Here is a 15,642-nt window from a genome sequence, read left to right as displayed (position 1 = left end):
ACGGATTTTAAAGACACAGACAATACTGTACTTAAGTATTCGTTATCTTGAGATACTGTACAACATACGTAACACGCATCCATGTATGTGCAATTTGGTTAATTTACTTCAATATTGTACCAAACTTATCTGCTTCTGTTACTTACAAAACAACAGCTAGGATAAAAATGACAAAAAAGAAAGATACAAAATGTATTAGTATGTGACAAATAATCTAGTTACTTTGTGACTGCCCAATGCATTTATACAATGTGAAATGCATTTTAGTAAGACCTAAAGGAATTTTTTGTCAGTGTTCTAATATTTTTCTAAAGTATACAGCATACATTTTCTCAAAGTCGCATATATGTACATATTCCATGTGCTTTTTTCTTGAGTTTTCTAATCATACTGCATGTATAGCAAGATTTAAAGCAGTTAAACTGCTGTTTTACCAGAGAGGAAAATGCTTAATAACAGTCAAATGCCAGGGTACAGCTTTAAAAATCCTGAATAGAAAAGTTGCAAAATTAAAGGTGGTAGCCAATGGTTGTAAAATAATTTTTTATCCAGTCAATTTTAAAAGTGCACAGCCATTATCCAATTATTGCCATTACTTGGCTACTACCTTATATTTCACAACACCAAACTTTTGAAGGCCATACCTTTTTACAGCTTGCATATGCAGCTGTTTTAGCATGGAGTTAACCTCTTTCTGTACTTTATATATCACAAAGCTGGCCATAAGCTAGCTTTAGAACTTGCTTTTGACCACATTTCTTTGTTAACCAACACATTGAAGATTACGGAATACCAAGTTACACATTGCATATTGTATTGCTTACGGTATACGTACTTTTGACTGTTTGTTGATTATTTGCAATACGTAGCTACTCTGCAATGTTTTTGAGGACTTCTAATAGAACACACAAAATGCTCTAGATTTCCTGTCAGTAGATATTAGAGGTGTACCAATAATCAGATTGCTAAAATATCGGCCAACAATATGGTAACTTTTTACCAATATCGGTATCGGTACAGAACAGTAGGAGGACCGATATCACTATAGATATTTATACAGTAGCAATAGTTTGTACATAAGCGGACTATATATTGGTTTTCTATGTTATCCATGTGGCTGTTTAGTGCCAGTGGCTTATTGTTCACTCTACCAACAAGTAATACGCTATGAGAAGCCATATAAACTCACATGACTCTAGTGTTTCAGTGTTGCTGGAAAGCCTTATTGCAGTCTTTAAAATTGAAACGGTTATATAGTACCTTTGGAATAAAAAGAAGACTCAAAGGATAACCAAGGAAACTTGTGTACCAGGCTTCCCATTAAAATGTGGAGTAATGCAGAAATATCCGTTTAAGGCTTCATGGGAGTATACATAAAATGTTTGTGGGTGCCTAATTGTCTGGATTGCACAATAGAAACCCAAGCCACTACCACCACAGGCATATACAGTGAGCAATGAATATATGCACACGTTGTTGTAGAGTGGGCAATGTACACTTTTGCAAATACATCCATGATGTAGCACGCCAGTTTTTTTGGCCTCTCGACACACTGTTGTGTGTCCTGATAATGCTGACTGCTCTATTAGAGTAGGTATTTAAAAGAGTGGCCAACAACATATTGCTCCACCAAAAAAATGAACACTGTACACGATAATTATTGGCTGCTACATCAATAGTGAGATTGCTACCAATACATGCATAATATACTGTATAAATTATCCATCAGTCAAAACTTGTTCTTTTTACACAGTACATCTTATTGACTGTTGTAATAGAGTATACTGTATGCTTAAACAGGTCTTACTGTACCCTACCAACTCACCCTACATCCCAGGCAGATGCCATCATAGCAAATGTGCTCACTTGTACCTGTGCATACTCCTTTTAATACATACCAACACACACCCTTAACATACCAGTTTATGGTGAACACATTTCAATCGATCTTCTTTCATCAACTCTCTGTCATCTAACATGTTAAATACAGTTTCCAGGCTCTTTCTGAAAAACATCGAACCATGTTGTCTATCTCCACACCATACCTACATAGTGAAATGCAATACACCAATATTTGGACTAATAATTTAATTGATGTGTACAGTACAGTACAGTCATAACAACTTCACATTACCCTGCATGGCCATGTGACCACGCAACTACTACATACACAGTTCATCATAATTATACTCAACCATGAACTTTGACCTTTACCATAATGGAGTTTCAATTTCAGTAAGCATTAATTAAGTTAACGCAATACTTACAGTGTAGATATAAACAACTCAATTATAAATGCATACGAGGAACTTTGTTGGCCATGATATTTGCTGTAATTGGCTTTCAGACTGATATTGCAACATGCAAACTACAGTATAATATGCAGTGACTATCAATATGCTGACTTGTAGAAACCTTTTAGACTTACAGTACGTAGGTATAGGCAAGTTATTAACTTGTAAACCTGCTCCACAGACTCTTATATTCTAGCTGCTCAGTATGTATCAAAGTATTGGTTAATGAATACCACAAAAAGTAAGTTTGGTGGATCACCATGACAACCATGAAAGACAAAAGTTTGGAGACTGTATATCAAGTAAGTTACGTGTACAAATGCTACAGGCAAATGAACTTTCTTTTAAAGTCATATGGTTTTCCAAGCTTTAGTTGGAGAACCCCATAAAACAGTGAGCATAGACTTGATATGAATTATTTTTAATATCGATACCAAATGTCAATCACAATGACACAACCTCCACACCATACCATCATCCTTCCCAGTTCATTCCAACAGGTGACCTTGTCACATTCTATATTGGAGCCCACAATTACAACATTATAATGATCACTGCTCACTGTCTTTCAGTGTTGCTATGGCTTCCACAAAGAAGTCAGAAGCTTGTTTTATGTGCCCTCTGGCCCAGCAGACATAAGCTGGCCACAGCTTCAAACACTCAGAATATGAATCAGTAACCCTGGGATACCTAAATATGATGAAATGCAATACAACTGATCATACAATGAATGCTAGTACTGTAATTATTTACTATGCAAAAAATAGAAATTAAACTTGTACTACTAATTCACTTACAGCTGTATATAAAGACAGAGGTGGAGTAAAGTGTTATGTAACACATTACATACTGGTAATAACATTGTGGTACAGTATCAAGCCTTTTCCCCTAGTTTTATCAAGACACATAATACCTCACCTAGTCTTCAAGAAGTGATCCACTCGGTACACAGCTGGGATCTGTAGGTTCACTTTATTTAGTCCATCACTGGTAGCTCCAAATAAGGGGAACAAGAAGTCACACAAATGTACCAGGGTTCTCATAATTCCCATGCAAATAGTGATGTTACACTTAATAGAATTATAATATAACAAATTAGGAGTTAGACAGTGTAATGACGTCTGGTAAGCTCTTGGGTCTGTAAAGCTAACAAAGGCTGGCCAGGTTTGTTGTGGGTAGAAAACAAACTTATTTTCACTCTTTTTAGTCTGGTTATAGTATTTGTAATCTAATAGCAGGTCATGGTAGAGTTCTATTGTGGAGAAGTTTCGTTCAGCCCAGCGCATCTGCAGAGCTGTTGTAGATTTAAGTAGTTTATCCTGGGTGATCATCATTTGCAACAAATATGGGGTAGTAGTATCATCAAAGTTGTGACCTGTAATGAAGAACAAACAGTGTAACATCCACAACTGAATACCAGTATAATCCTGGATAAGTGAATTTGCTCAGTCCATTCATTTACATACGTACCTGTAAGGTCTGTTCGAATACCCTCATAGAATGCACGTCAGTTTGCAATATATTCTAATGGATGATATCCGCAATGACATTTTCTGACGTCACAAAACAAAATGGTTGTGCTAATGTGGGGACTTTGTACAGAAACGTATTGGGCGAGATAGTGTTTCTCTATGATAGCATTCATAAATTCGAAAAAGGGTGAAGGTGAGGCATATAGTACAAATAAGCCTAGTTGTGTCTGAATTTAAAATTTCAGTCTGCTTTCCTTGTTGGAGCACATTTTGCATCATCGGTGTACGTGTACTACTTCCTACTTTTATTATCTCGTGGTCCCAAGTATAGAAAACTAGACAACATTCTTTTCGAATAGTGCATGCTAAAGCCTCTGAAGCCCCCACACTAACACAGCCAATTTGTCAATTATGACATCTAATCACATAGTGATTTAGTTTGCCATACATTATTAGTCTTAATAGTAGGAGTGCCAAATCGCATGGCCTTGTTTCTGTAATTGCACTGTGAAGTAGCCAATAAAATAGCAGAATAACAGAAGCCTTTTGAGTGCAACAACAAAGTGATATAATGCATAGCCAACTGAAGAAGCTGACAATAGAAGCCATGTAAGTGCAACATATGTAGACATTTTGAGCAACCAATCACAATTGCTGACATGTGAAGCCTTTTAAGTGCAGCAACAAAATTAATGATGTTATACAAAGAATCACCTGGTAGAAGTTAATGGCCACACAGAACTGTACTACAAACCATGAAGTGTGGTCACTATTTGATTAGTAAGCAATCACACACATTTTTGTGCAATTATGGAATAATTGTACTCGTAACAGCCAAAATTGCACTCGGTGAAATGTGATTACCTACTGTATACAAATTTCGTCATTGCAGATATTGTCCATAGGACTAAACAAGATCCAGAAAATCACGTTCTTGCTATACTAGCAATCTGTATTATCTTTGTCATGCCACTTGACAGAAAACACCATCATATCAACAGATGCTACCAGCATTACAGGGACATGCCTCGCAGTAAACTTATTTATTTTGTTGCTTTATTCTATGCCTTAATTTGTTCAATGTCAATAATATTATTTTTAAAGCAAACATACAAGGAAAACAAACCACAGTGCTGCCTTGTCTTTTTCATGCCACTGCCATCTCAGCTGGCCACTTTATAGGGAAATGTTTTCTACATTAGTCAAGTACATAGTTTTAATATTACAACAAGGTTGACAAAGCTAACAAAGCCAAACCAATGAAACAGAAATTACATGTTTCAGTTGTGTATTTCCACTGAGTGGCTTAATTAGAAACTAAATATGCTTGAGTATCTCACCAGCTTAGCTTAGGCCAGACAAACTTGAAGTGTTGTTCCTCATTAATCACCTGCATCAGTTTACAACCTACCACTTCAAAATTCATTATTACTATAATTGATCAAGTGTACAAGGGTTAATAATATATATTAGAACCAAAACAGCCAAACTGTTAAAAAAGAGTGCGGTCCCCAAAAAGGCCTAGGTGAAACAAGTATGAATTCAAAAGTGGTAGCCAAGAAATGGCTGTGATGGTAGGTTAATTTTAATAATGACAATTCAGGTGAATTTGTGTTACTTTCTCCAAGTTTCACTAGGATCGGCACACAATTGTCGCTATTAAATCTTTTTGCCATTAACCTACGATCACAGACATTTCTTTGCTGCCACTTTTGATTTCACAACTTTTTACACCCAAGCCTTGTTGGGGGCCACACTCTTTTCTTATAGCTTGGCTGCTTTGGTTTAGATATCATGCCTTTAATATTGCTAGCCACAAAGCCAGCCATAAAAACTGGCTTTGGTGCTTCCTTTTACTTTTCTTTCTTTCTTTGTATTGTTGAGCAAGAGAAGCAATTATACTGTGTGTATAGCTGTTTGTCTGATTAAATATTTGTATAAATAAAATGAAAATCACATAAGTAATAAGGTGACTTATTTCTAGCTGAACTCTCTACTAGGAGACTTGTTTCTAGCTGATATCTCTACACAGTGACTTGTTTCTAACTGATATCTCTACAGGGTTACTTGTTTCTAACTGATCTCTCTACAGGGTTACTTGTTTCTGGATGATCTCTCTTCAGGGTGACTGTTCTATTAGGATGACTGCTCTATTAGAGTATCTCGATCTCGCAATTGCTACACCGAGTTAGATTTCATGTTATAACTCTGTGGCTTAAAGTCTGATTATTCTTAACTATTGAAGAGCCTCTCTAAGGTGATTAATCCATCTGTACACTATCATTCCACTGAGCGGTTTGTCTGGTAGGCATGGCAAGTATTCTTTTTTTTATTAGCTAATGTCGTTCTCGTAAATGTGTACAGACTGTTGGTTGTTTCACTGTATCTTCATGGTCTTTTAAACTGAACTTGTGAAGAGGGCTCTTCCACACACACAACCAATTACTATAACTCAGCAGCGGCGGAGGAAGTAGTTGATATGAGGGGGGGCTGGGCTGACCCACGCAGACTTATTTCTATAGTTTGGTAAGGTGAGACCAAAAAAAAAAAAAAAAAAAAAAAGGTCGCAACCAACTGACAAGAGCTTTCCACCTCACCAGCTACCATTTCTAGCTGATAAACTACATAAAAATCCTTTCATAGCTCGCTACACACTGACTACTTTATTAGAGTGACTGCTCTATTAGAGTATCTCGATCTTTATCACGGTTTTCAGCCCCACTCCAAGAAAGATAATTTCGGTGTGATATCATTCTGAGGGGGGCTAAGCCCCCCCTCAGCAGACCGAGGGGGGCTTTAGCCCCCTAGCCCCCCCCCTTTCCGCCGCCTATGTAACTCAGTGCTCAAGAAAAGAAATATTTGTCATCCACTACGCTATGTTATTGCTCACTACTGAACAACTTTCAAGTAGGACTGGGACGAATCTTGAAATTTACCTTCGAACATTTTACATTGTAATAAAATGTTCTAACATTCAGAGCTTCGGTGTTAGCTTTCAAGTTACAGGTTTTCTTACATTTATGCACATCCTTCTTAAGTTTTATCTGTTTAATAAGTTTGTATGCATTTGGAAAGTGTATAGCAGCTGTACTGAATGATGCATGCAATCAATCAATTTATTGCAAATGGGTGTGCTCACTATACTGCAATCATGCATAGGTAAACACCAACTAATCGCTAAAAGGACATTTTCCATGCATTACTATCACTTTATAAAGTGTTTTAAGGCTACAACTATAGTAGCAAGCAAAACTTCGATGGCTTAAAAGTGGGCGTGTCATACGAAGATCAATCAGGAAGAGACGAGCATTGATCGCACAAGATGAATAAGCAGCTGCAATAAAGATAACGACACTTATTTGTAGTTCTTTCGCAGACCATGAGTGCATTACAAAGCTTCGAAGGATACTTTTATAATCCGAAGTTTATTTAACCTTCAAACCTGCGAAACATTTGAAGCTTCATCCTAGCCTTATTACTTTCAAGTCAATAGCCTTTTCCAATCTGAAGTTATGAGTTGTCCAAGTTGGTAAATTGAATGTGTGTGGAAGATCCCGTTTCGCAATGTGGAGAGTGATATCTGCAACGAGTGATATACAGTATGCAATGCATAAGGTGGAAATGCATAAGTACAGGTAGGCCATTCATGAGGCCACTTGTTATTAATTGTATGTCTCAGATCCCCTGTCTACATTGCTATGTCTCACCACCCAAATTTGGTCATTATTATGACACCATGCAAGTTTTCCCTATTACTCCATCATAATGATTGTATGGAAGTAATAAACTAACTTGCGTACATAACAAAGGTTAGATGCATGGACTGAAGATCAAACCTCAATGTCAGGGGAGGGGCTATAACTCTTTCACCTTAGGACAGTGATTAATAAAAGATCAAGATACTCTAATACAGCATTCAGCTAACTCATCAGCTGTAATGAATAACGAATAACAAGCTGCCCACCCACACTGGTTTAGGGTAACTTTTCTAATCTGAATCATAGTCTTTTGTAGTGATGGGTAGTTATAGCCTGCAACTGCTAATAATGAATAATTTCTATAATTGTTATAATATAATAATTCCTATAATGTACTAATGACAGCTCTCCCACATAAATACAGGAAGTATGCGACTGATGAGAAACCAAGAAATCCACTTTGTCTGGCCTTGTCATATGCATTTCATTAAACCAACATACTTAATGCTGGTCTAATGCACACACAATGTCAATTCAGACTCACTTTTCACAACATTTTTTTATTTTTATAAAACACAGTTCAGCTAAACTGAGTACTCCACCCAAATCAGTCAGGGAAAGGTCAATACACTACCTTCATCCTCAAACAGGTTAAAAATAGGTCTGAAGAATTCATTCCTTGCAATCCTGTTCTGTGCTGTCCATTTCTTCAGTTTTCTTCTTTTTCGAATGAGTTCCCTTTTTCCTTACTGCCTCTGGCAGCCCCACCCTTGTAATAGAGATTTCCAACTAAATTAAATAATTAACATTCCATACATTCATTGGTATGATAAATATTGTACATTTTTTCAGGGTCATTTTAGTGCAAACCCCACCCCAATCAGTGGTTCCTATTAAACGATATAAGGAAAAGAAGTTGACAGTGTGATGATTTTTGTGTACAGCATTTCAATGCTTTTTATGTATATTGCATGGCACCAAACACAATATACAAAGTGTCATAAATCTAGATAGGAAACTAATAACGACATGAAATTTTCACCACATATCTATTTTATGAAGAACAGCATATGAAGTAAGTAAAACCTCTCAAAAGTGACCACTTCTTTGTAGACTGACCACTCAGAAAATTACATGAACAAAGCAAGTGATTCACAAATAAAACTGTGTGTATTGTGTAATTCTAAGTATACACAGGTACCCAATGTATTTTCTGGAACAGCTAACTAGAAAAATCAGTAACATTTTATAAATGGCAAGTACTGGCATCACAAGTCACAATTAACACGTACTTCGGAAACATGCATGACAATCAGATAACACAATGTAAGAGCAACATTATTTTTAAAATAGATTTGTTTGGACACTGCTTAGTATTATTTGTCACATTGTAAGCACTAAGGATGATAATTATTATATAACACAGTGACATCACTATACTACAAAGAGAAATTATAAATAGTTTCTGATCAAAAGTACAACCACTAAAGCTGCTATAAAATGGATCAAAACAGCAGTAAATACTCCAGAATATAACAACAGGTACGTGTGAAGCCATGTAAGGTTGGTATCACATGCCAGTCTCCACTTTTGAAAAGATTATGCTCAACCTTGAACCTTATTTTGCAATTCCGCGCAAGACAACAAACTGCTCACCTTCAAACTATACTTGCATCGATGCAGGGGCATGCCTTGAAGTCCAGGGTGATTGTAATGCTGAATTCTGAGCAGTGTTAGATGGCGATTTACCTTAAAAGGGTAATATTTCCATCGTAATCCAACATCAATCGTCCTCCAATCAAAAAACACATGGCAAAATCGAAATCAGCATATACGGTTTGCCCAGAACCACTTTCTTCGTCCTCATCAGCAGCAGATTCACGCGGAAACACTTGGAAACTTCGGCTATCACAGGTGCCGCATTCTTCCAATTAGAATTACGTACGCAATTATTTGTATGGGATTCTTATGGGGATTTTTATTTCTCAAACTTTGATTTGCTATATTTCAATAAATACCGCATGGATTTTAATCCAGTAAAGTGCATTACGAAGTACGAAGCATTGGCTACCATTTACTGGAACGGCAGCTTGTGAAACGTTTATTGAAGGTGTATAATTTAAGTAGCAAAAATATGTGTGAAAATTTGGTAGGTTGGAAATCGCTACTTGTAACGGGAATAACAATATGGCATCACTGGTGGACGTGTCATCAGAACTAAGGGGAGATTCTGGAGCTGAATAAAACTCTTCCGAGTCCTCCTCTTCTCCGCTGCTATTAAAGTCTTGCAGTTCTAATTCAGTATCTAGCTGACCTTGGTCAACTTGATTCTTCTTTCACTTCTTTTTCTTCTTTACTCGCTCTTTCACCTCACTAAGCTCCCAGGATATCATCTTTCTGTAACTAACTGGAGCGCACAACGATTCTGAATCTCTTGTCTTAGTACCAGCCATTATTCATACGCACCAAATACTTAGAATACAAGAAGGCTGGCATGGCGGGTTCGTAATTTATAATAAGCCTACTTAATCAGTTTAATCCAGTCAGGAGTCTGGACATTTGCTTGATTTCATTCATTTGGATAACCCTTAATGGAAGTTTGGAAGGAATATTGCGTACTGACAGACATTGATGCGCCTAAAAAGGTACGTAATCAATGGTCTTCATAGCATACAGCATTTCCTAATTGCATCACTCAAAACTGTGAGCAGAGAAGCAAACTATACCCAAACCTGTGTCGATGGAATTGCCATTACAGATGCAACATTGCCACGTTTAACATCAATAGCAACCTTCTGAATTAAAAATTGGGTGGCCCTATCTGTATACAAATGAGTGGGCATGGCCCACGAAAACATCACCCAAAACCCAGTCTCAAAATTTTCTGACAATGACGAGGCAGTATTGGTTGGGTTTCAGCAAGCTTTGAGATCGACTTTCAACAAGTTGCTACGCAATTTAAAAAAAATTATTTAGCTAACAGATTTTTTTACTGACTGAGTGACTGACTGACTATAATGCCTTCAGACGAGCATATCTCGATAATGTAAGGCTACGGGCTTGATTTTTTCACTGTTTGACGTTGTTTCGGCCTAAGAGGTACCTTTTTGCATACCACGGTACAGTGTAGCTACGTACAATGTATTTTCATGGACTTACCAATGCCCTCACTTGTGTCCCATTTATCTTTGCTGATGGTAAAAAGTGTTGATTTGGCGGTAGCATGTGATGGCTTCCCTTCATAATGGAAATCGTCCGTAATTTTTCATAGTGGCTACTTTGATTGCAGAGGAGCTTTTCGAACAGTTCTTGATTCATAATGCTGTTAATGGGTTGAACATAGCTGGCAACAAAGCGTAATTCACTTTTCAGATGATAATTGGTAGCTGGGGCATGCGATGCTATTTCTTTCTTTTTATGCGGTATGTGTGGGTTCACCAGTCATAATAATTTTATTTTACAAAAAAGGGTAACAAATAACAATCAAGTACACAAAAATTGGAAATTTCTTTTAGAGTAGGGACCATAACACATCGATAAAAAGTGCTGAAACAAGCTGGAGTAGTGCACAGTATTAAATCACAGTAAAACAATAGGAAGTTTTCTACCAGCTTGTTTCAGTACCTTTTATCAATGTGCTATGGTCCCTACTCTAGTTAATTTTCTTTGTACTTGTTATCTCCAGACTGCTCCCTGGGTACCTCTCTGCCTCAAAACAGCCTACATGATACTGTATCACTGTTGTCAGTACTGAGCCATTCCTGGAGCCGTTGGATGTTGAATGTCATGATTGATTGGGGGACCCCATCATTGGATAGATAAACTTTACTCACATTAACCAGCCGATATACTTTTTTCATGCCAGAGAATCAATCTATATACAGTGGAACCTCAGTTATCCAAATCCCCACTTATCCGGACTATCAGTTAACCGAACTACGGAAATGACTGCTCTATTAGAGTAGTGACTGTTCTATTAGGGTAGTTGATAATACTGAAATTTAAAAAAATATTCTTTATGCTATCTTAAGGTTATTTATACACAGTTTCAGAGATACGGACTTTTCAGACTTATGGACCATCCTTGGTCCCAAGGGGTCCAGGTAATTGACGTTCCACTGTACATACAGCATCAAAAGTATGCCATATTATAAAATTTTCTGTGTCGTAATTGTTTTATATAATTAATGTACAGGAGCCAATGGAAGTAAGTTATCAAACAGTATGGTAGTACTGTTAGGCCAGGCAAAGTTGATTTGTAGTTTCTCATCACCCGCATGCATCACCTTCCACCCTACCACCTCTAAATTTATTACTGCTATAACTGATCACATACGTCAGCATTTCGATGTTTAGACAAACTAGCCATCATTTTTATCTACGAAAAATATTTCCTCCTGCTACAAAAAGCACTCAAAATCACAGGCTAATTGTCACTACAAGGATAATCAAAGCCTTGTGCTTACACTTTACCACAATTAATAATGAAAGTGACTGCCCGCCTGCATCAAAATTGAGGAATAGGCCCTGGCCTATTAAACTCAAAAGTTTACCTATTATGCTTTTGAGTATTGCTCAAAATTAAGCGTATTATGTTTGCAATAAGATTATGCTGGAGAACTGCTTGTTTTATTAGAGTATATGAGTGTTTCCTGACTGCTTTATTAGAGTGAGTGACTGCTCTATTAGAGTATCTCGATTTTTTTATTTCTGCAAAGTGTGAATAGTCAACCAAGAAATGGTTGATTAAGCTATATTACGTGTATTTAAATATGAAATGCGCTAATAATAATATTGGCATTGATTATTTGCTTTCAGACACACATATTGTGCATTTTATAATTAAAACTTCAAATATCATCCCTATTGTGCTAGCATTATGCTTGATGCTTTTGGTCACCTATTATGCTTTAAATTATGCTGTCATAATTGGCCAGGGCCTATTGAGGAAGTGGCCAATGAGAAACTAGCAATCTACTTTGCCTGGCCTTAAGTAGGAATCCCCCTAAAATGATGCGCGCTGCCTAAAATTCCGGTCCACCTTTAAAAATCATCCTATAAACATCCTACATGACGAAAATTATCTTTTTATGTTAATTCATCTGACATGAAATACAACATAAAACTAGAAAACACTTTCAGGCAGCTGGATATAGAATTTAAAAAAAGCCCAAACCCAAACTATCATCTCCCTACAAGCCTGTCTGACCACAGCCACAAGCTTAAGGCTGGATGCCAAATGAAGTAGAGCATGTCCACCTTTCCATTTTTACGCCACAATAACAAACTCACCAGTGGTATGTGCCTTTTGGGGTTCCCGACAAGTGCTTTCCCCCTCCTGTCTTTCCTTTTATCTCAATCAGGCTGATCGTCCTCTCTTTACACAATCAAGGCGTTTGTATATATATAAAGAATAAATCATGTCTTCTTGGTCATAAGTGACATTTGATGTAGATCTATATAGCAAGAAATGTTCACTCAACAAAGCATTGAAATACTCTAATAGAACAGTCACATTGCAATATACTACAGCACCATGTAGCAGAGGCAGCTATTTATACTGCAATAAGGAATAATGTTTGAGTGCATCTATTTGCATTAAGTTCCTATCAAGTGTTGCAATAATTGTATTTATGAATAGCATCCTACTGCTACAATACACTTAACTGTTTCATAACAACTGTCCTTAATTTGCATAACACACATAATATATAGTATGCGTATGTATCTATAGTTATTTAGTTACAGCAAATCATATAAATGCATTTAATTGTATATACTGCTAAAGGTCAGGATCAAAGGCAAGTAGTTCTTCTTGGAATTCTTCATAACTTCCTGGCACTGCTACATCAGCTGCTTCTGAATTCTGTGAAAACTTTAGAACTGATGGTAGAAAAAATGCTTTAAGTATTTTGGTACGGATCGAACTCAAATCCTGATGGAATATGTACTTGTATACATGAACCAAAATTATTCCAATGAGTTCTAATACTATTAACCATATCAAAATATTAAAAATTATTGCATATGCTTTTGGTTTCTCTGGATTGAAATACAGAAAGAGTGTTATGAAGCAGCCCAAAATAAGTATACATATTAAATACAATATGCCATTTAAAGAACTTTTAAAAGGTTGAAAATAACCAAGGTAGACAAGGTAAAATAGTAGTGTGGCTTCATATATTGCAGCAGTGTAGTCAGCCCTCACAGATTCACATGCATACACAGTGACTCGTAAAAGAGATTCGATTCCCAAGAAATAGTAGCAGTTGTCTTTGAAAGGAGCTTGGTATGCATCCAGAAATGGTTTCAAAAACTTTGCCACAAATTGATACCTCAATAAAGGTTTAGGAAAAAGAAACAAAATGAATGTAGGAATTAAAATGAAGATAAATATCAATAGGCAACAAGCAAACAGTACACTAAATTGTGGTCAAAATAACTCAATGCTTGAATCCAAAGACCAATACAATTTTGACCAGTGCTCACTTGAACGTAAAAAGTGAACTGATCTGTATGCAAATAGTCCCTTACCAGTAACCAACATCATTTTGTTAAGAGCAAATATGTACAATGTAGCTATGACAGGAATCACTCTCTTGCGTGTCAGTTTTTCAATAAATGCAACATATCGGCTTGCAAATGATAATCCAATCACAATCAAAATTACATAAAAAGGAAAGATTAACTGTAACCATATGGTATGATAGCTGGTCATGCCATCATAAAAACACACTTCAACACCAATGTCCAAATTTGTCAGCATAATTGGAAGGTACACGAGAGTATGCTGTGATGGAAATACTCTTGAAGTGTACACACTTAGTGTATTCACACAAACCAATACACCATAAATATCACCATCCACCACAGTGAGATTTAGCAAAAACAATAGTACAACTAATAAAATCCCCGCTACTGCACAAACTGCTGTTAAAAATAGCCAGGTGTTGGTGCATTTCTTACAACTTGTGCCACCGAATATAGTACTATACCCTTTTTCACACTCTCCGCACATGACCCCAGTTCTATTATTAGCACATTGGAGTTGAGGCTCATTTAAATGTATGCCTGTAGAAATACGAGCTAAGCAATAATCCAAATAGCATTCTGTAGTGTACATTATTTCTGTCATATATTGATTTCCTGAAATCCAGGTGTAAGGTGGAGTACTGAAAGTACCATCACTAACACTACATTTTATGCCTTTTGCCTCAAGGCGAGGATCACAAACACAAACTCCCTTTTTATAATTAGGAATTAGCCCTAATGGACAGTCTTGTAATGTTATATTGTATGCATAAATCGTATTATCTTCAGCAACAATTGTTTTAAGATAAAGTAAGCACCACTTATCACCAGTGAATTTTGACTTTATAGTGTAGGATATGTTAGTGCAGTGTTGATAAACAAAATTGAGTTGTTGAGATGAACCAGGCATCACGGTTTCACATACTGGAATATCATCCATGAGTTCTGGCGATGCTACATATATGGATGTGTTGAAGTTCAAAGGAGTTATTAGTGGAATTGAGATACTTTGTCCTGGGTAATTACCATCAGCAATCGTGATGTGCCTAGAACAGTTAATATAATTACCTTCACAATAGCAAATGCTACTGTTATTAGTAACTTTATCATCAGAATCAGTAAAGGTATACTCAAGAAGTGACACTGTTATTCCCTTTAATGTCAGTTTGCTTACATTTTCAATTGCCATATTACGCACTTCACCAACAATAATATTTGGTGAAGAATTCAACCTGTTGTTGGTGGATATTTGTATATTCCAAGGAACTTTTATAGAGAATCTTGTTCTCTTATAAAGCAGCAGTGGATTAAATGTCATTGTAACACTGTTTTCACTGACTCCTATCATAAATAAGTGTTTGATGATAAAATTATATTTGGGACTTACTAAACTGCAATTTTGCATGAGCAGGGTGTGAGATGAGACAGACATGTCATGTGTTGTGACATTATTAGACTTTACTATTATGACAGAGTTTCTGGAATTGTTATTGTTGTTAATGAAAGCACAATTGAACATGTTTATGGTACTTTGGGTATTTTTGTAATATGAAATCGAAATTGATGGCCTATTGTTCGACACAAAGTGGGTATTGAAGATGTTGATTTTCACTGACCCCGTTTCCTGTTTCAAGACTATTGTTGGTA

The 15,642-nt window shown here is 36.5% G+C and overlaps 1 protein-coding gene across 1 annotated transcript in view; it reads right to left on the bottom strand.

Annotated features, from left to right (window-relative positions):
* LOC136267672 (uncharacterized) overlaps positions 1-9,935 on the bottom strand; it is a 31,240-nt gene extending 21,305 nt beyond the window's left edge. The window contains exons 1-7 of the mRNA XM_066062822.1: positions 9,121-9,935; positions 8,099-8,253; positions 3,213-3,669; positions 2,857-2,984; positions 2,767-2,810; positions 1,920-2,045; positions 1,826-1,872 (exon numbers count right to left, since the gene is read on the bottom strand). Of these exons, the coding sequence (XP_065918894.1) occupies positions 1,826-1,872; positions 1,920-2,045; positions 2,767-2,810; positions 2,857-2,984; positions 3,213-3,628 (761 nt within the window). The 5' untranslated portion in view covers positions 3,629-3,669; positions 8,099-8,253; positions 9,121-9,935. The remainder of the gene's footprint in view (positions 1-1,825; positions 1,873-1,919; positions 2,046-2,766; positions 2,811-2,856; positions 2,985-3,212; positions 3,670-8,098; positions 8,254-9,120) is intronic.
* Between the last annotated feature and the right edge of the window lie 5,707 nt (positions 9,936-15,642).

The sequence above is a fragment of the Dysidea avara genome, chromosome 1, assembly GCF_963678975.1.
Source record: "Dysidea avara chromosome 1, odDysAvar1.4, whole genome shotgun sequence".
Taxonomy (NCBI): domain Eukaryota; kingdom Metazoa; phylum Porifera; class Demospongiae; order Dictyoceratida; family Dysideidae; genus Dysidea; species Dysidea avara.
This window is presented reverse-complemented; position numbering and strand designations above follow the sequence as displayed.